The sequence below is a fragment of the Erinaceus europaeus genome, chromosome 12, assembly GCF_950295315.1.
Source record: "Erinaceus europaeus chromosome 12, mEriEur2.1, whole genome shotgun sequence".
NCBI lineage: Eukaryota > Metazoa > Chordata > Mammalia > Eulipotyphla > Erinaceidae > Erinaceus > Erinaceus europaeus.
This window is the reverse complement of record NC_080173.1, coordinates 97,798,892-97,825,312: the sequence shown is the minus strand read 5'-3', so window position 1 is coordinate 97,825,312 and position 26,421 is coordinate 97,798,892. Positions and strand designations below refer to the sequence as shown.

The window sequence follows — 26,421 nt, the reverse complement described above, 5'->3', positions numbered from 1 at the left end:
TCCAAGTGGTATCCACTGCATACAGCCTTGCAAGCTCAGAGAAACTTAGCACTGGGGCCAGGTGGTTTTGCACCCAATTGAGCACACACAATACCAAGCTCAAGAACAGTTCAAGCCCCGGCTCCCCACCTGCAGGTAGGATGCTTCATGAGCGGTGAAGCAGGTCTGCAGGTGTCTTTCTCTTTCTCTCTCAAATTCCCCCATCCTCTCTCAATTTTGCTCTGTCCTGTCAAGTAAAATAGAAAGAAAAATGGCCACTGGAAATGGTGGATTTGTAAAGCCAAGCCCTAGCAAAACCCTGGTGGCAAAAATATAATAAAATAAAAAAGACAAAAACAAAGACAAAAAATAAATAAAGGAAGGAAGGAAAGAAGGCAGGCTGGGCAGTGGCACATCCAGTTGAGCGTATGTCGTACTAAGTGCAAGGGTCTGGGTTTGACTCCCCGGCTCCCCACCTGCGGGGGGATGCTTCACAAGTGGCAAAGCAGGTCTGCAGGTGTCTTTCTTTCTCTCTCTTTTTAAAATATTTGTATTTATTTCCTTTTGTTGCCCTTGTTTTATTGTTGTAGTTATTGTTGTTATTGATGTCATTGTTGTTGGATAGGACAGAGAGATATGGAGAGAGGAGGGGAAGATAGAGAGGGGGAGAGAAAGATAGACACCTGCAGACCTGCTTCACCGCCTATGAAGCGACTCAACTGCAGGTGGGGAGCCGGGGGCTTGAACCAGGATCCTTATGTTGGTCCTTGAGCTTTGTGCCACGTGCACTTAACCCGCTGCGCGACCGCCCGACTCCTTTTCTTTCTCTATTTCCCCCTCCGCTCTCAGTTTCTCTCTGTCCTATCCAACAAAATGGAAAAATGGCCACCAGGAACAATGGAGTATAGTGCCGGCACTGAGCTCCAGCAATAACCCTAGAGGCAAGGAAGGAAGGAAGGAAGGAAGGAAGGAAGGAAGGAAGGAAGGAAGGAAGGAAGGAAGGAAGGAGGAAGAGAGAAGAAGGGAGAGAGAGAAAGGAAGAAACTTAGTACCTGGAGCCAGGGTGGCGGCGCCCCTGGTTGGGCACACATATTGCAGTGTTCAAGGAGCCGGGTTTAACACCCCCACTCCCCACATGCAGGGGAAAGTTTCATGAGTGAAAAAGCAATGCTGCAGATCTCTCTCTCTCCCTTTCTCTCTTCCCTCTCTCTTTCTAGCTCTATCAAATAAATAAATAATCAACACCAAAAGAAAAAAAAAAGGAAAGGAAACTCAGGGCTGGGTGTTGGTGCTCTTGGTTAAGTGCACGCATTAAAGTGCTCAAGGACCTGGGTTCAAGCCCTTAGTCCCCACTTGCAGGAGGCAAGCTTCATAGGTGGTGAAGCAGGTCTGCAGGTGTCTGTCTCTCTCTCCCTGTCTTTCACTTCCTTCTAAATCTGTCTTATCAAATGAAACAAAGTTAAAAATTAGGGGGCCGGGCAGTAGTGCACCAGGTTAAACGCACATGGTGCAAATCACCAGGACTGGCACAAGGATCCCCTGACTCCCCACCTGCAGGGGGGGTCACTTCACAAGCGGTAAAGCAGGTCTGCAGGAGTCTTTCTCTCCCTGTCTGTCTCCCTCTCCTCTCTCAGTTTCTCTGTCCTATCCAGTAACAGCAGCAACAATAATGACTGCAACAACTACAACAATGGAAAAGAGACAGCCACCAGGAGCAGTGGATTCATAGTGCAGGCACTGAGCCCCAGCAGTAACTCTGGAGGAAAAAAGAAGAAAAAGAAGGAAAGAAAGTAAGAAAGAAAGGAAAGAAAAGAAAAGGAAACTCAGCACTTAAGATCAAGGTTAAATCAAAAGGTAGGTTAAAGCTCACCAGACACTGGCTACAGTCCTGCCCAGAGACAAGACGTTTGCAGTGACAGGTACCACTGCAGGGGTCACGGGTTTGCTGGCCAGGAGCCTGGCCTTTGCGGTCACACCTGCAGGCGAAGGCATGGGGCTCTTAGGGTGCTGATGGGACTGCTACACGGTAGGGTAGTTGCATGTGTAAGTAGGACGACAAACAAACAGGGATCACTTTTAGTGTCACGTTGGCAACCTTCTGGGTTAGGGCTCAGAGCAGAGTGTCTAGGCTGGCAGCAGTTACACGAATTTTGCAGTGACACTGCCAAGAGAGGAGGCCATGGGTCTCACCCACGTGGGTACCACACAACCCCCCTTCCAGGACACCCACAGAGTCAAAGTCACAGGCCAGATCAGGATTCAGAAGTGAGGACAGTGAGCTCAGGTGTCACCATGGAAGTGAAGGGTCACAGTCAGAATTGGGACTGAAGGTCGGAGGGCTTTGCATGCAGGAGTCTGGGGCTGGGGCTGCTCTGGGGACCTTGGCAGAAGACGGGCTGGCAGTGTTCACATGGTGCGTGGCTGTGTGGGGCTGACATGCACCACACACACCTCCACTCACATTGGCAGATGCCAGGTAGGGAGCCATGTGTAAGTGGCAACAGCAGGATGCCCATGACGCTCATATCCTGGGGCAGAACAAAGGTGGGTGTGAGCTGAATCGTGGCAAATAGGGCTAGACAGAGCAGGGCACGGCATCTACCCTGGTAGGCACAGGGGTGCCCAGGTTCTGCTGCATGTCCTGGGTGGTCCCCGTACAGATTCTGGTCGTGCTTACATCGGGCACCAGCAGCGTGGTGGCAGCAGACACAAAGGCGATGCACCTGACAGAGCAAGGCAAGAAGAATGCCCCTCTTGCGGGCCTCCACCATGCTGTCCACACTGGTTGGGGCTCCAGACGCAGGTCTGTACTCGACAGGAATGGCGGGGTCCTAGACAGGGAGTCTTTGGGCCCTCGTAGGTAATATGGGCCTAGACCTCTGATAGATCCCTCTCTCCACCATCGCTGGTCACACCCACTGGGAATGTGGTCACAAGCCCTCTTGTGGGCTTCTTCAGGGCCGTACCCTCACTATAAACTTGCAATGGTAGGAACTGCCCCACTCTCTGAAGGGAGGCTGGGACATCCTACTCTGCCACTCAAGGAAGACGCGTCCTGAGACGAGTGCAGCCTGGAATGTTCCCAGCTGTGACCACGGACTGACAGGGACTCAGAGGCTCTAAAGGCTCTTGTGCTAAATATGGATATGGGCCCTGGGTTAGATCATTCTGATAAATAGTTACTTGTATGTGTATCGTCTTCAAGTTTGTGAGCAGCTCTCTGCCCTAGTCCAGCTTTCTACTCTCAACCCTGACACCATCTTCCCAGACAGTATTTCTAGTCCACCCCCATGTTAGTTGTCAAGCTCAAGCAAAAATTATTAAGACACAGGCTCCTAGGAACAATCCTAAAACAGACTTCCTAGCTTCGTTCTACTCTAAGGTCCCTGCTTTCACCTGCTCTATTCCTACGTTATGGTTCCTATTTATTAAACATTTTGTCCTGGGCAGAGGGTAGATAGCATAATGGTTACGGCAAACAGTCTCATGCCTGAGGCTCCAAAGTCCCAGGTTCAATCCCCTGCACTACCATAAGCCACAGCTGAGCAGAGCTCTGGGAAAATAAATATTAAAAAAAATTGTTTTGTCCTTCTTTCAATTTTACTGCCTTTTACTTACCAAGTTCTATCCCGACTTCCTTGGAGAGTTGAATTCTTCAATGTTTCCTAGAACCTCACCTATCTAGAGCTCTACCCCACTAGGGAAAGATAGAAACAGGTGAGGGGTGTGGGTTGCCCAACCAACACCCATATCCAGCAGAGAACTAATTAGAGGCCAGAACTCCAACACTCTGCAGCCCATAAAGAATTCTGGCCCATACTCCCAGAGAGATATAGGGAAATTTCCAATGGAGGGGATGGGATACAGAACTCTGGTGGTGGGAACTGTATGGAATTATACCCCTATTATTTTACAACTATTTAAGTGCATACACACACACACACACACACACACACACACACACACACACACCATGGCCATCGCACAGGCTGCCTTGGACCACAAGCTCAAACACACAGAAGGCATACCAGTAGAAAGAATATTCCTTGAGGCCCCAAAGGAGCCTGTCATCCAGTGTGCAGTTTGTAGAAGCTGACATGGAGGTTAGTCACATCCAAGAGTTCTAGACATAGGTGGTGACATCCCAGTTGTATTAACCATCATCCCTCTATGACCGGGATGGGGGAGGGGCTGGGTGGTGGTGCACCTGGTGAGTGAACATTACAATGTGGAAGGACTGGAGTTTGAACCCCTGCCCCAACCTGCAGGGGAAAAAGCAGTGAGGTGAAGCAGTGCTGCATGTCTTTCTCCCTGTCTCCCCCAAACTTCTCAATTTCTGGCTGTCTCTATCCAATATATAGATAATGAAAAGTTAAAAAGTAAAAAAAAAGGGGGGGCTGGTGGGGGTGTACCTGATTAAGTGCACATACTACAGCGCACAAGGACCCGCGTTCAAATCCCTGGTCCCCACCTGCAAGGGGAAGTTTCATGAGTGGTGAAGCAGGGATGCAGGTGTCTGTCTCTCTCCTTCCCTCTCAATTTCTGTCTCCATCCAATAAGTTTTTTTAAGAGAGAGAAGAGTGGAGGATTCTCTTCCCTTACTGAGGCTACCTCCTCTGACACCCTTGCTGTGGGGTTCATGCTTCCTTGGGCACGCCATTCCTAGACCATTAGAGTCTAGTTAAGATCATTACATCTCGGCACTGCTCCTGCCCTGAAACTGTTCTTGAGCTGAGATTCATGCATCTAACTGCTTCCTGGGAAGCCCATCCTGCCACCTCTAGTTAAAGCCTGCTTTCCTGGTGCAGGCGAGTGCCTTCCAAAGTACAAATCAACTTATCACCCAGATGAACCATGTATGCTTGGTGGGCAAGGGTAGACAACATAATGGTTATGCAGATTCTTATGCCTGGGGCTCCTGAAGTCCCGGGTTCAATCCCTGGCATCACCATAAATAAAGAGATGAGCAGAACTCTGGTAAAAACAAAAACCAAAAAGTATGTTTGGTTACTTATCAGCTGTCAGCTCAGCTTCCCACTGAGCACAGCCCAGCCGTCTGGAACAGTGACGCCAAATAGGTATGTGCTCAGTGTCCAGAGATGGGAAGACGGCGCTATAGTCTATAGTTCCTCAGCTTGTCAGCTACCACGCTGCCTTTCCCTCTGCACCGTGGCTCCACCCTCCTGCTCTGAGACAGGCAACAGCTCTCAGGGCTGAGAATCAAGGAGCTCAGTGTGAGTAGTCAAGATGGTTGGAGAGCAAAAAGAAAAAGCTACTTTAGGGGGAGTTGGGTGGTAGCGCAGCGGGTTAAGTGCATGCGGCGCAAAGCAAACCAGTGTAAGGATCCCAGTTCGAGCCCCCGGCTTTCCACCTGCAGGGGAGTCACTTCACAGGCAGTGAAGCAGGTCTGCAGATGTCTATCTTTCTCTCCCCCTCTCTGTCTTCCCCTCCTCTCTCCATTTCTCTCTGTCCTATCCAACAATGACAACAATAATAATTACAACAATTAAAAAAAAAGGGCAGCAAAATGGAAAAAAATATATATATATTAAAAAAAAAGAAAAAGCTACTTTAGGGGTCAGGTGGTAGCGCACCAGGTTAAGTGCACATAGTGCAAAGCACTAGGACTCACATGAGGATCCTGGTTTGAGCCCCCGGCTCCTCACCTGTGCGGGGGGGGGGGGGGGTGTGACTTCACAAGCGTTGAAGCAGGTCTGCAGGTGTTTGTCTTTCTCCCCGGCTCAATTTCTCTCTGTCCTATCCAACAACGGGGAAAGAACACAGGAGCAGTGGATTCACAGTGAGTGCAGCACTGAGTCCCATCGGTCACCCTGGAGGCAAGTGCTCTGGCACTTGCTTGTCTCTGGGCTGCCCGGCTTTGCTACATACAAGGTTCTCTGGTTCTTTAAGGCCTTTGCCCTGACACCACCCAGAGATCATCTAGGCCTGGGTGTGAATCAAGAAGGGGAGAGTGGTGGAAGCTTACAAAATCGGGTTAAAAGGGACAGTAATGGGAGCTGACATGGGGAGCAGTAATGGGCAGAGGTAGAAACTGCTACTCACACACTGGGCAAAGGTATAGGGATCAACGATGAGACAGGAATGGGTCTACGCTGGGCAGAGCTGGGTATCCACGCTGGGGAACTGAGTTGGCTTGCCTGCCACCCGTCCCAGTGGCAGGAACTCACCCCCTCCCAGCAAGTACCTCACAGACAAGGAGCATAGTAGTGGCTCTGAAAATAGTCACCCTGAGTCCTGCGATTGTTCAGGCCCTCCTCCAGAACAGCTAAGTCCAGAACTTTGAAGACTACCTGAGAGAATATGCAAGTCTGACCCTCTGGTTTACCGTGGGGCCAGGCACCAGTCCCCTTTCTTTTGGGCCTGACCTTAGCCTTGGTGGACGGTGTGAAGCCTGAGTAATGGTGGTCATAGATGAGGCCACTGACTTTGTGGCCAGCACCAGGATGGATGTCAGGAGAGTTCTGAGCAGCTGAAGGCCAAGTACGGGTACACATGCCAGAAGCAGCCACGGTCCACTCAACACTCGAGTAGAGCTTCTGAGCACAGTGTCTGTGGACGAGGATTCACAGGTCACCAGGGACAAACATCAGTGCAGGCCATCAGGTTGGGAGGGCGGCTTTTAGGCTATGGCAAAGGGCCACCCAACTCACGAGGAGGTGAAGAATGCATCCACGAGATCTAGTTGAATGGTGACATTCTCAACGCCAGGCCCTGACTCCACGCCTACACACACTGCACAGGGCTGTGCCTTCCCTCTTGCGCTTGCCACCAGAACTGCTTTGGGAGGTCATATTCTTTTTTTTTTCTCTCTCTCTCTCTTTTTCTGCCTCCAGGCTTATTGCTGGGGCATGGTGCCTGTACCACGAACCCACTGCTCCTGGAGGCCATTTTCTTCCCTTTTGTTGCCCTTGGTTATTTATCGTCGCCGCTGTGATTGTTATTGTTGGATAGGGCAGAAATTGAGAGAAGACAGAGGGGAAGAGAAAGATAGACATCTGCAGATGTGCTTCACTGTTTGTGAAGCGACCCCCTTGCAGGTGGGAAGCTGGGGCTCAAACCAGGGTCTTTAAGTCGGTTGTGCTTTGCGCCATGTGCGCCTAACCTGCTGTGCCACCGCCCGACCCCTCTGAGGTCACATTCTTAATGCCATGGCCTCTCCAGTCACAGAGGCCATTTTCAGAGTCCGGAGTAGGGGATGGAGAGTGGGAGGAGTACCCAAGGAGACTGACAAGATGAGAGGCACCTGGCTGACGGCTGCAAAATTTCACAACAGGTCTCCCTCTACCCAACGACCTTAACCTCCACAGGCTTGAATCTGCCCAGGAGAAATCTAAAATACCATCTCCAGAGCCCTCACCCTCCTCCCCACGTGTAGGTGACTGACAATGCAGGAGGGCTCAGGGCCCTGGAGGCCACAGGTGAATGAAACTTGAGGGCTCGGACACTGACCAACAACTAGGTTGCCAGTGGGTGGGTAGCAGCTGCCACTTGAGCTGTCAGCTGAGGGAAGTATGTCCGGCACCCCCCGACAAGTGTTCCGTGAGCAAGAGTAGGAAGAGATCCCAGAGCATTCTCCCCCTGCCCCCATCGCCAAGGAGGTCTGGAGATCCCCCCCCCCCCCCCCCCCACGGCTGGTTCTCACTGAATGAGAACCTACCCCTCACCCATGGCTGGTGGTGGCAGAAGCAGCAGAACTCAGAGAAGGGAGCCTTAGTCAGCTCAGTGCAGCGGTCCTGGGAAGTGGGGGCAGAACAGGCTGGGAGAGAGATGCAGCACCGTCTCCAGCTGGGCTGCCCCGAAATGACCAAAGCCCTACGGTCACCTTATACTCACAGAGTGGAAAGAGCAGGGCTGCCAGGGGCAGAACATGCAGGGCTGAGCCCCTCCAGAGTTTAGAGGAGCCACAGGAGGCTGCATTGGGGATTTCAGCATCAGTCGCCCGGTTCAGAAGCAAGGTAGGTGTGGGAGCTTCTCTGCTGGTCCTCTTTCCATGCAGCAGGTACTAGTGGGGCCAGAGTACAGACCAACAGGAAGGGAAACATCTGATTCTCACTCAGATAAGCTCCCAGTCCTCACCCGGAAAGACTGACTGGGAGCCTCTCTGGGGAATGTGTACCCCTCTCAGTAGGGCTATTCAGGCTGGGCAGCCAGCTAGAGACTGGCAGATGGGTGAAGACCCAGTTTTGTTCAGAGCTCAGGACCCAACCACATTTCCAGAGCAAGAAGAACTAAAAATGCCTGAAATACAGAGGCTGTTTGGGAGAACAGAGGAAGCTGTACCTGGGAACAGATCATTCAGAACCCACGCAGAAAGCACTGCCGATGGAGCGAGGAGGCTGTGAGAACTACCCTGGTTCAGCCACAATGCTCCACCCACCCAAGAAGAAAATGCCCTGGTCAGCGAGGACTGGTAACGTGGCCTTACAACCCAGAGCCCGGCCTCTAACTCAACTCCTTGCCTCCACTGAGCTAAGTTGAGCCTAGTGACTCTCCTGGAAGGAGCTGAAGTAATCTAGCCAGTTTACGCTTGGCTACGCACCAGACAAGCCTGAGCAAAGTCCCAACCAAGGTTTCAGCCAAGAGAAGGCTGGGAAACAAGGCCAGGACATCTACTCCACCCCGGGAAGCAGCACCACAAGCCCCCACTCCTTCCTGCATACTGCTTATCTGGCCAGCAAAGCAGGGCAGTCCCAAGAGGATGGGTTCCACCTCACAGTGACTGTCTTATTTCCATCACTAGTGACCTGCTCAGTTAATAGGAACCCAAATGCAACACTGTTATAGGAACCATTTTCCCTATAAGCTCAAATTGGCTTACACACACACACACACACACACACACACACACACTCACTCTTAGGATTGTGGGCAGGGAGACTAGAAGGTGGAAAGGTATAAAACATGATAGATGGAACAGTTTGGACATACAACTTGAAGAGTAACAAGTCACAGTGCATCGCGCCATGAGAACACCCCTCCCGCCCACCCACCCCATCCCCCATCCCCAGACTCCTAAAGGAGACTGGTGGCTGCCAGGGCCTGGAGAGGCACCGAGTCCTTGGGACTGTGGAGTCCATGGGCCGTGCACACTGCGCCACTGGCTGAACAGCTGGGCTCAGGACTCCCAAACACCATGTGACCGAATCAGGGAGCTGAGTGTAGCAGCAAGGGCTGAAGCTGGATTACGGGGGACAGGTTCACACAGAGGATCTGCTGAGCCCGCTGAAGCACCTCCTCATCTGAGGACCACCTGTCCACCTTGACAGCCCGGAATGGCAACAGTTTTGCTGTTCTAGGCCTTAGCCTTGCCTTCGGAGATGCGGGAACTCGCCGCGTTCTCTTCTGGGGAGGAAGATCTTTTGCCTCCTCAGCTCTTTTCCTCTTCTGCCCCATAGTTTCAGGGCAGTTCTTCTTCTGGTCCCTCTTTGCAGTCCTGGCTTGAACAGACCCTTCTGGTCTGCGCCTGCTTTTGGGCTGGGTCTGAGCCACCTTGGCCTTGGCACGGACTGCCCTGGCCTTGGCTTTAGCCTGTACTGCCTTGGCTTTGGCCTTGATCTGTGCTGCTTTGGCCTTGGTCCTGATCCTTGCAGCCTTGGCTTTGGCTTTGATTTGTGCTGCCTTGGCTTTTGCTTGGGACTTGGCAGCTTTGGCCTGCGTTCGAGCCACCTTGGACTGGGTTTGGGCAGCTCTGACCTGTGTTTGAGCTGCCTTGGTATAGGCTGTTCTGGTGCCCAGAACTGAATCACCTTTCTGCTGCTGGCCACTGAGAGACCGAGTAGCTTTACAGGTCTTTTTCTGGGGCCCAGTCTCACGTTGAGGTCCAGTCCTGGGGCCTCTGTGAGCCAGACACTTGGGGCCCTTGCTTGTAGTTTTTCCGGGAGCTCTGGACTGCATACTGCCCGGCCCTTTCCCCAGACCTTTCCGCAGCTTCAGGGGAGACTCTAGTGACAGCTGCAGTGACCGTGCCTTGTGTTTGGCACCCAAGCAGGGCACAGGAGTCTTGAGTGGAACCAGGGCCTCAAGAACAACAGAGAGTCGCATGGCAGGGTAGACACCCGGATAGAGGTGAGCAGGGAAGCCCACTGCCGCACCCTGGGCACGGCTGGCACTTGACTGTTTTAGCGAGCTGAGTAGCAAGTTGGTGGTAGCATGCTTAGTGAGGGATGCAGCAGAGGCTTTGGCCAGCCTGCCAGACAGCGGCATGGGGAGCAGCGTGGCCCGGCCTGCAGGCAGCCGCACAGCAGTCTGGGGAGCCTTGGCTGGAGGTGAAGTGGTGGCTGGGGTGGGGGCACAAGCTTGCAGCTTTGTCTGACTCGGGGGGCTGGCCGTGCAGGAACTGTAGCCATAGACATCGCCACTGCGCAGAATGGTGGGCTGGAAGCCATCATCCCGCAGGCCCTGCAGGAAGGCCACGAGCTGGGCCTCTGTGGCCCTGAGATCCTGGCTCATGGGGTTGAAGACAAGTAACGCCTCTTCCAAGGCCTTCTTCCCTGCCGTGGAGATCCGTGACCAAGAATGCACAGCTTTCTCCTCCACATGCTGCACCACCACGCTCATGGCATTAGGCGCTGCAGATCTGCCTGGGTGTCCACAAACCAGCGCTCAGCACCTCCAAAGCAAGAAGAAAAGTCACTAAGAGTGGCATCAGAACACACGAACACCCATCTGAAAAGACCTATGCACACACCAGTGTTCACAGCAGCAGTTCGCAACAGCCCAGACTTGGAAGTAACCCAGATGCCCAACGACAGATGAGTGGCGAAGAAAAGCTGTGGCACATGCACACAGTGGAGTATACGACACAGTCATTAAAAATGGTAAGCTCAGCCCCACACCTACGGACACCTCATCTTTGACAAAGGGGCCCAGACTACTCCATGGGGAAAGCAGAGTCTCTTCAACAAATGGTGTTGGAAACAATGGGTTGAAACATGCAGAAGAATGAAACTGAATCACTGTATTTCACCAAATACAAAAATAAATTCCAAGTGGATCAAGGACTTGGATGTTAGACCACAAACTATCAAATATTCAGAGGAAAATATTGGCAGAACTCTTTTCTGCATAAATTTTAAAGACATTTTCAATGAAACGAATCCAATTACAAGAAAGACTAAGGCAAGCATAAACCTATGGGACTACATCAAATTAAAAAGCTTCTTCATAGCAAAAGAAACCACTACCCAAACCAAGAGACCCCTCACAGAATGGGAGAAGACCTTTACATGCCATACATCAGATAAGAGTTTAATAACCAACATATATAAAGAGCTTGCCAGACTCAACAACAAGACAACAAATAACCCCATCCAAAAATGGGGGGAGGACTTGGACAGAATATTCACCACAGAAGAGATCCAAGAGGCCGAGAAACACATGAAAAAATGCTCCAAGTCTCTGATTGTCAGAGAAATGCAAATCAAGACAACAATGAGATATCACTTCACTCCTGTGAGAATGTCATACATCAGAAAAGGGAATAGCAGCAAATGCTGGAGAGGGTGTGGGGTCAAAGGAACCCTCCTGCACTGCTGGTGGGAATGTCAATTGGTCCAACCTCTGTGGAGAACAGTCTGGAGAACTCTCCGAAGGCTAGAAATGGACCTACCCTATGACCCTGCAATTCTTCTCCTGGGGATATATCCTAAGGAACCCAACACATCCATCCAAAAAGATCTGTGTACACATATGTTCTTGGCAGCACAATTTGTAATAGCCAAAACCTGGAAGCAACTCAGGTGTCCAACAGATGAGTGGCTGAGCAAGTTGTGGTCTGTGGTCTATATACACAATGGAATACTACTCAGCTGTAAAAAATGACGACTTCACCGTTTTCAGCCGATCTTGGATGGACCTTGAAAAAATCATGTTGAGTGAAATAAGTCAGAAACAGAAGGCTGAATATGGGATGATCTCACTCTCAGGCAGAAGTTGAAAAACAAGATCAGAAAATAAACAAACAAACAAAAAAACACAAGTAGAACCTGAACTGGAATTGGTGTATTGCACCAAAGTAAAAGACTCTGGGGTCTTTTACAGGTCCAAGAAGGATCACAGAGGACCTAGTGGGGGTTGTATTGTTATATGGAAAACTGGGGAATGTTATGCATGTACAAACTATTGTATTTACTGTTGAATGTAAAACATGAATTCTCCAATAAAGAAATAAAAAAAAAAAAATCAAAACAAAATAAAACCAGGAAGAACAAGAAGGCTGGGCCTCTGACACAGTTCAGTGTCACCCATACTGTATGCAAGAGGCCTTGCATGTATCCTGTTTCTTCTGCCCACTGATCTGCCTGCACAGCCACTTGGCTTCTCTTCCCTTCTCTGTAGTGAAGCACACTTCAGTTTCGGTTTATGGTGGTGGCCGGGACTGGAACTGAAAGTCCGGAATTGCCGGCGTGAAACTCTCTTACATAGTCATGATGATGTTGCCCCTTTCCAGGCTGCAGTGAAAAAACGACTGTGTGTGTTTGTGGTCAAGTCAAGGAGTTTTAGCCTTCAGTTTTTGTGTCCAAGGTCTCTTACTGCTATAGTTTATACCTGTTGCTGAATGATCTGCATTTCTCTTAAAGACAACTATGGGATAGTCTCAGCTCGTATGTGCAATATAATGAATTGAAACACATGAAAAAAAATTTTTTTTTTTTGGAAAAAAATAGTCAAGCTGTCACTAAGGCTTTGTGAAAACTATATTGGTTAGCCTTAGAGGCAAGGGGGAAGTCGTGGGGGCAGGGGGAAGGCACATAACTGTGGTGGTAGGTGTGGAACTAGACCCCTGTAATCTTAGGATAATGTAAACCGTATTAAGTCACTAACAAAAATGGATTAAATGTCGGGTTCTTTCTCCTTCTATCCATTAATAAAATATTTTAAAAAATTGATTCAAGCCCCCAGACCCCACGTGCAGGGGGAAAAGCTTCACAAATGGTGAAGCAGTAATGCAGGTGCCTCTTTCCCTCTTCCCTCCCCCCTCCATTTGTCTTTCTCTATATTTATTTATTTTTAATATTTATTCTCCCTTTTTTTTAAAAGTATTTATTTATTTATTCATGAGAAAGATAGGAGAGAAAGAACCAGACATCACTCTGATACATGTGCTGCCAGGGATTGAACTCAGGACCTCATGCTTGAGAATCCAATGCTTTATCTACTGCACCACCTCCCGGACCACTATTCTCCCTTTTTGTTGCCCGTGTTGTTTTACTGTTGTAGTTATTGACGTCATTGTTGTTAGATAGGGCAGAGAGAAAAGGAGAGAGGAGGGGAAGACAGAGAGGGGAGAAAAAGATAGACACCTTCAGACCTGCTTTACCGCTTGTGAAGCGACTCCCCTGCAGGTGGGGAGCCGGGGGCTCAAACCAGGATCCTTCTGCTGGTCCTTGTGCTTTGCGCCATGTGCGCTTAACCGTCCGACTGACTCCCCCCACCCCCCTTATATACTAAAGGTAGTTGGGGGTGGCAGGCAAAATACCTTCCCTGGACAGTGTTTGCTTTGCCCTGCAGCAGGTTTGAGTCCAGCCCTCACCACACCGGTTGAAGCCTGGCTGCTGTGGTGCCTTACCCTTTATCTCAAAGTCGGTCTGGAGCTGGTTTGTGAAGCTGGTTTGACCCACAGTGCTGCATAGCGTTGGTTTCTTTTTCTCTCACATGAAACCATGCCATATGAAATACAATCTTACCAAAAAGAGGGGAGAGTGGGGAAATGCACACTTTACTAGAGACAAGGAGCCTAGGCTTGAATCCCTGGTCCCCACAAGGGAGCACACGCAAAGGGGAAACTTCACAAGTGGCAGAATAGTTTTGTGGTGTCTCTCCTTATCTGCTGGGAGAGCCTGAGGGGGCTTCTTCCCGAGCTAGTGCTCTCTGGGCTGGAGAGAACTCAACTGGAGCCGGTCTAGGCTGCTGCGTGGGAGAGGGATCAGGAACTCGTGCAGCACTAACTTCACAGGAGATACACTCTGGAACTCTCAGCCGGAAAGCAATTTCCAAGTGTCTTTAATCAGGAGAGCAGCTGTTTTTATACTCTCCAAGTAGGGTGGAAACAGGATGTGATATAGAGAGGGTGGAGCAAAAAGTGACTGGTGGAAGATCAGGGTGTGACAAGGAGAGGGGGTGGAGCAGGTGAGAATCCTACCACTAAACCACCAATGCCCTGGAGGGAGTGTGGTGCTTTATGTAAATGTAAAAGTGATTTATGTAAATAGACCAAAGCTTTGAATGGGATTAAATCTATCCCTATACAGGCATATGGTTACGCAGAAGCCAGGGGGAGCTGGCAGACTACCCAACACTTATCTTTGTCTCTGATCTCTATCTGGAAAAAACAGAACAGAATCCACCAAAAGTAGTGGAATTGCAAAGGAATGAAGCCCTGGAGGCAAAAATAAAAACAAAACCAGAGGGTGGAGTGGGGAAATACCTCAGCTGGTCAGCAGAGGTCCTGTATGTCTGAAGTTCCTATCCAAGGAGCTGCAAGTGTCTGAGTGGGACTTTGGCTCCCTCCCCCAAACTATTCACCTGTATTAATTAAGCTCGTAAAAAAAAAAAAAACAACTGCCAGCAGGATATCAATAGTACACGGTGCCTGCACATTTCCACCACTCCTAGAGGCCATTTCTTGTCCCTCTTTCTTCTGCTAGAAAGAAAGAGAGGATGGCAGAGAAAGAGAACAAATACAGCACTGCTAACCTGCTTGTGACATTTCCTTCCTGCAGGTGGGGACTGGGGGCTTAAACCCAGATTCCAGCACCTGGCAAAGTGTGCGCTCTACTGAGTGAGTCACCACCCAGCCCCAGTGAAATAAAGCTTTTACAAAGCCCAAACATTAAAAAAGAAAGAAAGGCACCAAGGAAGGGCAGCAGGGTGGACAGGTGACTCACCCAGCCCTGTATCTCCATGGTAATGCCCACTGACACAGAGGGGCCTGACCAGAGCACGCAGCGCCCAGGGACAAAGGCCTGGTGAGAGCTGTCATACTGCCAGGAGACCGCCGAGTCTGGGCAAGGCTTTCTGTTGGTCAGAGGCAACTTCTTCAGGGCATTCGGCATCCAACCTGCTTTTCAGCCCCTGGAAAGACTTTGGCTTCGCTAGCCCACTTGAATCCGATTCTTTTATTTTCTGAGGCCAGATACCTAGTAGGGGATTCAGCTCTGAGAGCACCGGGGACTCTCTCTGCCTGCAGAACCCTCGCCCAGGAGGTAATAGACACAGACGCCATCAAGGGTACGCTAGCACCGAGCCCAGCGGCCCGCGACTTTCTGGGGAAGGCGACCCCTCTGTAGGAAAAGTGGGACGTAGAAACAGAATGGACGGAAACGAAGTAAGAAAAGGGGAGCCGCCTGCGCAGTGGGCAAGTGAGGAAGAGCTTGGTCTGACCGGAGTCTGAGGCGAGGGCTTTCAAGTCTGGCTGGAAAGACAGGAGAGAGCCGAGCAGCACGCACCCCGACTGCCGACCGCCGCCGGAAAGCTGGCCAGAGCATTCAGACCCACCCACACCCACTGTCCGCACTCTCCAAGTGACCGGAGAGCCTGCCTTTCTGCGGCTCCCCTGACGTGTACATACAGCCTGGAGGTGTAACTCCTAACGTCAGACACATGAAGCCCAGGGAGAGCCGGGCTCCCCTCCGACAAAAACTGGAAAAGATGACGAGGAACGCAGTCATGACACATCTCTAGACAGCCAGCCAAGCGGTCGGACTAAACAGCAAAGGTCTGAGGGTGGAAGCCACAGGCTCACGCGGGATGACTAGGAGACCTGGGCACGATCGACTTCCACGGTGCGGGGCAGGACCTGCAGGACCAAACCACCGAGCGCCCAGCCCAGCCCAGCCCAGCCCAGCCCCGAGAATCCGCCAGTGGCCGGTCGTGAGAGACCAGCCCGGGCCGGGGGGGGGGGGGGGGGGCAGGATGGTTCGGCAGAGACTCTCCTGCCCGAGGCTCCGGAGTCCCGGGTTCAATCCCCAGGAGCAGCGGCACCAGCCAGAGCTGGGCAGCGCCCTGGTCTCTCTCTCTCTCCCCTTAAAATAAACAGGGCAGCAGGAGGCAGGCCCAGGAGGCGCATGTCTGCGGATTCTTCCCGGCTTCCAGGGAGCCAAGGAAGTTCACGGCGGCTCCAGCGGTTTGGAAACACTTTCGCGGCCTCAGGTGTTGGAGACCCGTGTACGCGACTGCAGCTCGTTTATTCCCCCAGGGGCGCGGTTCCCGGGGCTGTCAGCCGCAGGGCAGGGCCGGGCAGGGCCGGGCCCGGGGGTGGCGGGGGTGCGCCAGGCGGCGCCCGGCGTCCACTTGCCATCGGGGCGGCGCGGAGGCAGAGGCAGAGGCAGAGGCGAGGCGGGCGGGGGCGGCCGGCGCCCTGGGCCCGAGGGGGCGTCCCGGGCGCGGGAGTCCGCGGGGTGCGCGGGGTGCGCCCACTGGGCGGCCCGGCCTCAGGGTGGAGCCGGATGGGGGCGGGGGTCTCGGCCGGCCGGGCCGGAGACGCGGGTCCGGGAACAGCTGGCCGCCCGGCCCCTCCACCCCGCCGCTGCCAGGGCGGCCCCTCCACGGCGCGCTGTGCCCGCGGCCCCCACCTACCGGCGCCGCTACGGGGACCCGGGACGCGCCTCTGCGCCGCCTTCGCTGCTCCAACATGGCCGCCCGCTGCGCACCGGAAGTGTGCTGCGCTTCCGCTTCCGGGACCGGGCTCGTCCTGATGACCTTTGACCCCTGAGACCCACTCCCCACCAATATCTGGAGGTGTGGCAGGTGGGTACCTTGGAGGGCTTCCTGGAGGTGGCGGCCATGTGGCCCGCCCTCAACCCATTCTATCCTATGCTGGAGTATGAAGAGCGAGGTGTTAGCAGAGGCCGCCTCCAAGCAACACTGCATCCAGTCGGACGAGGACGGAATTAAGGGTTCACCGATGTGTTCTGGAACTCCACCTCCCCAGAGCCCTGCTCCACTAGGGAAAGATAGAAACAGGCTGAGGGTGTGGATCCATCTGTCAACACCCATGTCCAGAGAAGCAATGACAGAAGCCAGAACTCCCACCTTCTGTTCCCCATAATGATCCTGGGCCCATACACCCAGAGGGATAAAGAATAGAGAAACTTCCAATGGAGGGGAGGGGATACAGAACTCTGGTGGTGGGAATTGTGGGGAATTATACTCCCCTTATCCTACAATCCTGTCAATCATTATTAAAGCAATACTAGTACTATTACTACTACTACTACTAATAATAGGGTTAGATTGACATTCCCACTAAGAGGCCTGGTGGTACAGTGCCATCTAGGAGGGACTGTTTGCAAGGAACTAATGCAACATCCACCTTGAGTAGTTCCCATAGTCACTAACAAGCTCTGCTTCAGTTCCAGGCATTTGACTAGAAAGCAACATTCCACCTATATTCTGAAATCAGCAGAGGAGGAAGACCTAAATCAAAATTAACCCTGAGACAGAGTGGTCATAATAATCTCCATAGCTCTGACCAAAGGCCTTTTTTGGTTAAGAATCTTCAAATACAGATTGGGAGGCAGCATGGGAGTCCTGGTTCCTTGGGTGAGATTGTAGAGGCACTTGCACTTTGGTCAAAGCTTGAGCTAAGAGATAAGCATAACCTGTCAGATGCAATGGTGTCAAATTTGATAGCTGGATACAGGTGCAGACCTATGGGCGGTCATAAGAGGGTGCCTAAATGCTTTATGTGATTATTATTATTTTTTTATTTATTCCCTTTAGTTGACCTCATTGTTTTATTGTTGTAGTTATTATTGTTGTTGTTATTGGATAGAACAGAGAGAAATGGAGAGAGAAGGGGAAGATAGAGAGGGGGAGAGAAAGATAGATACCTGCAGACCTGCTTCACCTCTTGTGAAGCGACTCCCCTGCAGGTGGGGAGCTCATGTGATTATTAATGCTTCTCCTGCCCCCTTCTTACCACTGACTCCTCTGGCTGCTCTGACTATACAGAGGAGACTGGGCATTCCTAATATTCACCTTTAAAGAAAGAAGAAGAAGAAAAAAAAAGAAAGACTGGGGGCTGGGTAGTGGCTCACCTGGTTTAGCACACATGTTACAATGTACAAGGACCCAGGTTCAAGCACCCCCCCCCGGCCCCCACCTGCAGAGGGAAGCTTTGCAAGTGGTGAAGCAGGGCTGCAGATATCTCTCTGTCTTTCTCCCTATCTACCCCTTCCTCTATCAATTTCTGGCTATCTTTATCTAATAAATAAGTAAAGATAATTAAAAAAAATTAAAAAAAAAAAAAGAAAGAGAGAAAGACTGGGCCCTACCTGGTGCCCTTGAGGTTCCCACAGCTTCACTGATGTTGAAGTCCTCAGTAGCTTCAAGCATCCTCTGGATATCTAGCAGGAAATGCAAACTCTTGTGTTTCTCTGAGATCAGTGCTTCTAGCCCCTTTTCTCTAGAGAGAAGGGAAGTGGGGTGGTCAAAGGGGCCAGGGCCTAGGAATCTGGACATTAGAACTGGAAGGATGGCAACGGTCAGGGTTATGATGACCTGGGGGGAGGCTCATTCTTCTGCCTTTTTGGTGCCCATTATGCCCTAGATGGAACTTTCTAGGCTCTATCATGAAAGGAAGGTTTACTTTGACCTGGGCTTTGGTGGGTGCTGAACCTATGTGCATAACTGAGACCAGATGGAATGAGGTGAAGAGAGACGATAGAGTCAACTAGATTTTAGGCCTCATTCTTTATTTGCTGTTTTTTTAGATTAAAAATATTTACTTATTTTGTGAAAGAGTGGGAGAAAGAGAGTATTAGAGCATCACTCTGGCACATATACTGGTGACTGAACTCAGGGATCTCATGCTTGAGAATCTAGTGCTTTGTCTACTGTGCCATCTCCTGGGTCCCCACTTGGCATCTTTATAGCCCTAAGCCATGGATCCTCCACCCACATCCATGTGAGCAGAGAGATCTGGTAGAGATCTAGATGTGAGCGAGGCCTGTGATCTGGAAAAGACCACACTGAGAAGGATTAATTTTATCTACCTTACCCACTGCCCCTTCAGAGAAGAAAAGCCAAGGCAGGAACTTGAAGAAAACTTCCTGGGGAGAATAGACAGGGCTATGAGACTGTGAGAGGCAAGGTCACAAAGGACAAATGTCAGCAAGATTTCTCTTGAAGGAAAGTTCACAAGGACCTCCTAGTTTGAGCTTTATGGTGTTCCATTGTGATTTGATAAGAGTGATATACTAAATAATACTCCAAGTAAGAAGCAAGACAGGGAAGGAATGGAGTGGGAGAATGAAAGTATGCCCCCTTTCTTCTTCTAGATTTATTTATTAATGGGGGGGGGACTAACCTAGAGCATCACTCTTGCACATTTGATAGGAATGATTAAGAATCCAGAGCTAGGGAGTCGGGCGGTAGTGCAGCAGGTTAAGTGCACGTGGCGCAAAGCGCAAGGACTGGCATAAGGATCCAGTTCGAGCCCCCAGCTCCACACTTGCTGGGGAGTCACTTCATAATCGATGAAGCAGGTCTGCAGGTGTGTGTCTTTCTCTCCCCATATCTTTCTTTTCTTTTTTTTTTTTAAAATAATTTATTTCTTTATTGGGGAATTAATCCCCATCTCTTTCTTCCCCTCCTCTCCCCATCTCTCTCTGTCCTAAGTAGCAACATCAATAACAACAACAATAATATCTACAACAACAATAAAACAACAAGGACAACAAAAGGGAAAAAAAAATCCAGAGCTTTATCCATTTCACTACCTCCCAGGCCAAGGATGAAAGTTTTCTAGTTAGAATTTGTGACTGACTTTGGAGCCACTCTTTTCATCCAACTCCATTTGCCAGGCCTTGAAAGAGAGTGAAGAGTCTTTTTTTTTTTTTTTTTCCTCCAGGGTTATTGCTGAGGCTCAGTGCTTGCACTACGAATTTACTGCTCTTGGCAGCATCTTTTTTCCATTGTTGTTGGATAAGTCAGAGAGAAATTGAAAGCAGAAGAGTAAGCAGTCTTTCTCTGCTTGTGATACGACCCCCTCCTGCAGGGGGGGGAGCTGGGGGCTTGAACTGGGATCCTTATGCTCGTCCTTGTGCTTGCGTTCTGTGTGCTTTGCCCAGTGCGCTGTTACAGCCAGGCCCCTGTGTTTTTCTGGTCAGGCTGAAGTTTCTGTCCCAACACTGGGTAGCCCAGAAATCACACAGGTTAGAGATTTAGTGCCAACAAACAGGTCTCAACCCATAACTGGTGGAGATTTGAGAATCGGTACATTGACAAGCTTTGTTTGGTGGGCGTGGGGTGTGGTAGAGGGGAAGACAATCTGAAGCCCATATTATGCACTGGCTTCCAGATGCCCTACCAGGAGCTGGCCCCAGTTACCCACAGTGGTAACTTGTATAATGACACGCCCATTTAGGGCCACGTTCCCTGTCTTTTTTTTTTTTTTTTTAATTTTATTTCTTTATTGAGGAATTAATGTTTTACATTCAACAGTAAATACAATAGTTTGTACATGCATAACACGTTCCCTGTCTTCTTGCCACTCTTCTGCAGGCAACTCCTAGCTTGGCCTCGTCTTCTTCATTAAATGTCTGCACTGCTTCTTTGGGATGTCCCCTGGCTCCTGACTATTCAAAGTCATCTCCTGCTCCAAGCTACCTTCCTCCTCTTGAGGAAAGAAACACACACACACACACACACACACACACACACACACACACACACACACACACACACACACACACACACACACACACACGGTCCAGGCCTGTAGAAGGGCCTATATAGCGCGGAGGCCGGCACTGCCTGCTTTGCCCCCTTGCCAGCCCCTGCTCCCCAGAGGACCTATTCCTTTTTTTAATTATTATTTAATAATGATCGACAAGACCGTAGGATAAGAGGGGTGCAATTCCACACAATTTCCATCCCCTCCACTGGAAGCTTTCCTGTTCTTTATCCCCGTAGGGGCATGGACCCAGGGGCACTATGGGGTGCAGAAGGCTCTGCCCAGGGCCTGTCCTTGCTGTCTCTGCCCGGCAGAGGCCCAGCTACGCGCCGAGTGGCCTCCAGGGGGCGCCGCGGCGAAGCCGGTGGTCTGTCTGTGGGCGGGCGCCGCCCCCCCCCCCACCCCCCTGAGCCCCCGGTTCTGCTGGCCCGGCCCCCGCGGGCGCGGGCGTGCTGGGGTCTCGGTGCGCGAGCCCTGGGCGTCCACGTGCTGCCTCGCCCCCAGCCCCCGTCCCAGGCCCCCCGCCCGGCCAGGCCGTGTCCACACGTCCGTGTGTGCGGGTGCGGCTGGGCGCTCCCGCTCCCGCTGCGGCCGCGGCAGGTGCAGGGTTAAGGCCCCGAGGCTCTCCGCTCGCCAGGGGGAGAGGCGGCCCCGCCCCGCCCCGCGCCCCTGCAGCCCAGCCCGCCGGAGCCCCGCCGGAGCCCCGCCGGAGCCCGCATCTGCCGAGCCGGAGCCGCAGCCGAGCCGGAGCCGGAGCCGAGCGCGGACCCTCCCCGGAAGCCCCGGGGCCCCGGCCGGTGAGTCCCGCGGGGGGCGCGCTCAGAGCAAGTTTGGGGCGCGGGCTGTGGAGCCTCAAACAAGCTCATGCGGACCCGCCCCCCCCTCCTGAGAACTGGAAGTTTGGGGTCTGGAGGCTTTTGCGCTAGGGGTCCCAGGGAGTGTGGTCCTTGCAGGAAAGGAGAGGTTGGGTCACTTGGGGGTCGCCTGAGAGGGGACCCAGAAGACCCGCTGCCCATTACTGCCCAGACTCTGGAATCCTACAGTCCTGTGCCCCTGGGATGCCAGTACCGTCCCTCCCCGCCCCCCATCAGGGAGACCGGCCTCAGGGGACCTGGCAAGGGAGAAGCCCTGAGATACGTCACAAGGGGAGATGTGGAATCCTAGCTTCCAAGCCCTCCCCACCCAGCCTCGAGTGCTCCATCCCAGCCTTTTGAAGGCAAGAACGGCTAGACTCTATAGGAAGGTCCTAAGGATACCTTGGGATCTGACTGCTGGCAGCAGGTGGGAGCCCTGGTGCGTGTCCAGGGCACACTGGAAGCCAGTAAGAGGCAAGGAGGGAGGGTGAGGAGTGTTGACAGGGAAAGGGATAGGGTTAAGTCCTAGTCATCTTACCCCTCACCTAGACCCAGATTCAGATGGGAGAATTCCTCGTGTCCCCTGGAGGGAGAAAGTTGGGTGCGTGTCTGGGAGTCTGCACTGCATCTCACTCCAGTGGGGCCTCCACAGCAGCGGGCTAGTCAGCTGGCCGTGGGCCTGGGAGTCTGCACTGCATCTCACTCCAGTGGGGCCTCCACAGCAGCAGGCTAGTCAGCTGGCCGTGGGCCTGGGAGTCTGCACTGCATCTCACTCCAGTGGGGCCTCCACAGCAGCGGGCTAGTCAGCTGGCCGTGGGCCTGGGAGTCTGCACTGCATCTCACTCCAGTGGGGCCTCCACAGCAGCGGGCTAGTCAGCTGGCCGTGGGCCTCCATTGCTTTCTCCACCTGTGTGATTCTGAACTGGCTTCGCCTTCAGTCACAGGATACTTGCTCCTGATCCTTTATTTCCCTTCTCTTCTCCAGGTACAGGCAAGGTCCCTGAAGTGGTCAGATACCCCCTTCGAGCTCTGTGATCTTGTAGAGTCAAGATGAGGCCCAGTTGTGCCCTTCAGTGATGTCTGCAGCCTGAGCAGATAGCATGGCCTGCCAGTGGAGGTGAAGACCATGGCTGCAGGAAGCGGCCAGGCCTTTGCTTGGCAGGTGTTCCCACCCATGCCCACCTGCCGGGTGTACGGAACGGTGGCATATCAGGATGGGCACCTGCTAGTGTTGGGGGGCTGTGGCCGGACTGGACTGCCCCTGGACACCGCCGAGACACTGGACATGACCTCCCATACGTGGCTGGCACTGGCACCCCTACCCACTGCCCGGGCTGGTGCGGCAGCTGTGGTACTGGGCAAGCAGGTGCTTGTTGTGGGTGGTGTTGATGAAGGCCAGAGCCCGGTAGCTGCTGTGGAGGCTTTCCTGGCTGACGAGGGCCGCTGGGAGCGTCGGGCCACCCTCCCTCAGGCAGCCATGGGGGTTTCAACTGTGGAGCAAGGTGAGTGAACTCCCAAAGAAGGTCGGTCCCCCAAGTCACCCAACACTCTCCTCTTGATTTGATTCCTTACCCTCAGAGATGAGACAAGAGCTGGAACTTTTGCCTGGGTGCCCTGAACATGACTTTCACTCCTTCCCCTCCTCTTTGTAACTCTTGAGCTGGGTTTCCAGCAGCCTTAACTGCCTTTTACAACTGTGAGGTGGGAGGCAGAGCCTAGGCTGGCCCCTGACTGGCACCTCCCTGTCCCATTCCTTCCAAGAGGCAAGGAGGGCTGGCTCAATGACTCCCAGGGTTATAAATAGTCTGGGGGAGGGGCAGTGAAGCAAAGCCTTGGCTCAGAGCCCAGCAAGTGCTTAGCCCACACACACACACACACACACACACACACACACCACACCACACCACACCACACCACACACACACCACACCACACACACACACACACACACTGGACAGGGGCCAAGCTGGCCTAGGTAGAGTTGCCATGGAAGCCTCCATCTGACTGTCCTATCTCTTCAAGGTCCCAAGACGCATCCCTAGTTCACCCTTAGGGCAAGCATCTGCTCTAGTGAAAGGGTAGACTACGAGGTTCTGTTAGCATCTTGGGAAGAAGAATGTGGCCAGCACCCCCATCCTGCAGATCCAGTCCCCTCTCCCAGCCCCCTAGCTGGTCCCCAAAGACCCCCTCCCCAGACTGAGCCCCATACTGAGCAGGTTCCCACCCTCCCCCATCACTAGTGTAAACATCTTCTGCTCCCCTTCTCTCAGGGGCTCTTCCACCTCTGGCCTCCAGGTCTGACCACCGGTGCTGCTGAGATGCCAGTCTTGGTTGCCATAGCATCTCCAGGGAAACCAAGACAGGTTATAATTAGATCAGCTGCCTCCTGCTCTTCACTTGGAAGGGCCCTGGCCAGAGCGGGAATCCTAGTTCTCCCAGCCTCCACCACAGGCAGGACCCCCCCCCCCCCCGCACCGCCCCCAGTTTCTTCAGGGTTTTGCTGCTTGATAGGGGGGCTACCACAATCTTATGGTGCCCCAGGTACCACAGGCATGACCAGGGTGGCTGTCAGGCTGGGGTGCTCTGGGCAGACCAGGGCATAGCCTAAACTATTCTCTCCCATACAGATGGTATGGTGTATGCTCTGGGGGGGATGGGCCCCGACACGGCCCCCCAGGCCCAGGTACGGGTGTACGAGGCCCGCCGGGACTGCTGGCTCTCACTGCCCTCCATGCCCACACCCTGCTATGGAGCCTCGACTTTCCTGCATGGGAACAAGATCTATGTCCTGGGTAAGGGCCTGGGGAGTGTGTATGAGTGGCTGGGGAGGGCAGTGGTGAGAACTCAACAACTCGGTGAAGGAGGAACCTGCCAGATCCCTCAATTCCATTGGCAGGGGGACGCCAAGGCAAGCTTCCAGTGACAGCCTTTGAGGCTTTTGACCTGGAGGCCCGTACCTGGACCCGGTACCCGAGCTTGCCCAGCCGCCGGGCCTTTGCGGGCTGTGCCATGGCCGAAGGCAGTGTCTTCAGCCTGGGTGGCTTGCAGCAGCCAGGACCCCACAATTTCTATTCCCGCCCACACTTTGTCAATACTGTGGAGGTGTTCAGCCTGGAGCATGGTGAGTGTTGGCTGTCCTGGTGCTCCCCCATGGGATGGTGTGTGTGGGGGGTTGCGGGGGGGAGGCTAAGTCTAACCACTGCTCTCCTGCAGGGTCCTGGACCAAACTGCCTCGAAGCCTGCGCATGAGGGACAAGAGGGCTGACTTTGTGGTCGGCTCCCTCGGGGGCCACATTGTGGCCATTGGGGGTCTTGGTGAGTCTCTGCAGGCCCAGGGGCATGACAGATAGGAAGGTCTTCCTGTCTTGCCATCCCATGGGGCAGGGCTTTGTGGATTTCTCTTTCCCAGTCTGTGAGCAGGTGTGGCATGGTCTGTGTGGCTCAGTTCTTTGTGTGTGTGTGTGTGTGTGTGTGTGTGTGTGATCCCTTAGGGCCCGACTGGGGTCTCTACACCAGCACTGGCCTAGGAGATGTGAACGGTAAATGTCTGAATGAATATGAACAGATGGAATGTGAGTAGATAAATGGACGCGCCATCATTTAGTGAGCAGAAAGACACTGCTAAACCATCCTGGGGTGGTGCCTGCTGGACCATGTTCTGGGTTCAGAAAGCAGAAGAGCTCAAAGCCTTCAGTGTTGTGCCCTTCACAATCCCTGTCTCCTTTCTTTGCAGGAAACCAGCCGTGCCCTCTGGATTCCGTGGAGGGTTTCAGCCTTGCAAGGCGGCACTGGGAGACACTGCCTGCCATGCCCACGGCTCGCTGTTCCTGTTCTAGTCTCCAGGCTGGGCCCAGGCTGTTTGTCATCGGGGGTGTGGCCCAGGGCCCCAGCCAAGCTGTGGAGGCACTGTGTCTTTGTGACGGGGTCTGAATGCCTGGTGGCACCTGTCTGCTGATGCTTTTGTTGCTGAGGAAGCTCACTATGGCTCTGGGGGGGTTGAGAGAGGCACGGGGGTGGGCACTGGGGACACTGCCTTGAGGACTGGGGGGCCCTATGTCTTTAGGCCACACATACGCTTAGACAGGCCACTGTTAGCACCATTCCTTCTTGGACCATTCCTAGCTCTGCCTCTGCTCTGGAACCTCTTGAGCCCTCCGTCCAACTGGGAAGGAGGAGGGAGAATTGGCCTCTTGCCCTATAGGGTCAGTGTCCACCTGGAGTTGGCCCAGACCACGCCAATGGGTATTCCTAAAAAGAATCCCAGCAGGCTCCTGTGGACCCAGAAGGGTTCAGAGAGAGTAAGACACAAAAGTGACAAGTGGGCAAAGGGACTTCTAAAATATTAGCTTTGGGCCCCGTACACTGTTGGCTGTGTGACCTTGGGCAAGTCACTCCACCTCTCTGTGCCTCAGCATCCTCATGAGTAAATGGGGAGCTCTGTAACCTTCCTTCCCTACCTACCTCACAGGGCTGTTGTGAGCACCCAGGGAATTCAGACGTGGAATAAAGTGCTGCTGAGGTCTCGTCTGCGTCGTCTCTGCAGCCGCTCAGCCTCTTCTGAGGCCCCAGCTGCCCCAGGGATGAGTGTTCAGAAGGATCCTCTTGCGTCTGACTTCTGCCCACTAAGCGTTCCGGTGTCTCAACCCCACCTGGCTTTTCTTTGGGTGACATAGGTGGCTGCCATCTCCTCCTGTCCTGAGTGTAGGGCACACTCACAGGATGGCCAGAGGACCCGGCCCTAAACTTCAGCATTCAGCATCTCCCCAGGACTTCTGAGTGGGGAGTGGTGCGGCAGGGGCTGTTGTGAGGACACTGTTCCTATGTCCCATCTGTGGAGATGGGCTCTCTGGCCACCTGCCAGTGCCCTTGAGGCAGTGGTCCCCTGGGGAA

The 26,421-nt window shown here is 52.8% G+C and overlaps 2 protein-coding genes across 2 annotated transcripts; one reads left to right on the top strand and one right to left on the bottom strand.

Moving 5' to 3' along the window:
• Positions 1-9,001: 9,001 nt before the first annotated feature.
• Positions 9,002-16,669, bottom strand: CCDC71 (coiled-coil domain containing 71). The gene is made up of 2 exons (XM_016192732.2): positions 16,576-16,669; positions 9,002-10,609 (listed from the first exon to the last, which is right to left on the bottom strand). Exon 2 carries the CDS (start codon positions 10,555-10,557, stop codon positions 9,145-9,147), a length of 1,413 nt encoding a protein of 470 aa, XP_016048218.1. The 5' UTR covers positions 10,558-10,609; positions 16,576-16,669; the 3' UTR covers positions 9,002-9,144.
• KLHDC8B (kelch domain containing 8B) lies at positions 16,612-26,058 on the top strand. Its single transcript, XM_007533563.3, has 7 exons — positions 16,612-16,746; positions 20,917-21,474; positions 22,517-23,033; positions 24,159-24,323; positions 24,428-24,652; positions 24,745-24,846; positions 25,265-26,058. The coding sequence occupies exons 3-7, from the start codon at positions 22,658-22,660 to the stop codon at positions 25,459-25,461; spliced, it is 1,065 nt and encodes a 354-aa protein (XP_007533625.1). The 5' UTR covers positions 16,612-16,746; positions 20,917-21,474; positions 22,517-22,657; the 3' UTR covers positions 25,462-26,058.
• Positions 26,059-26,421: the final 363 nt, after the last annotated feature.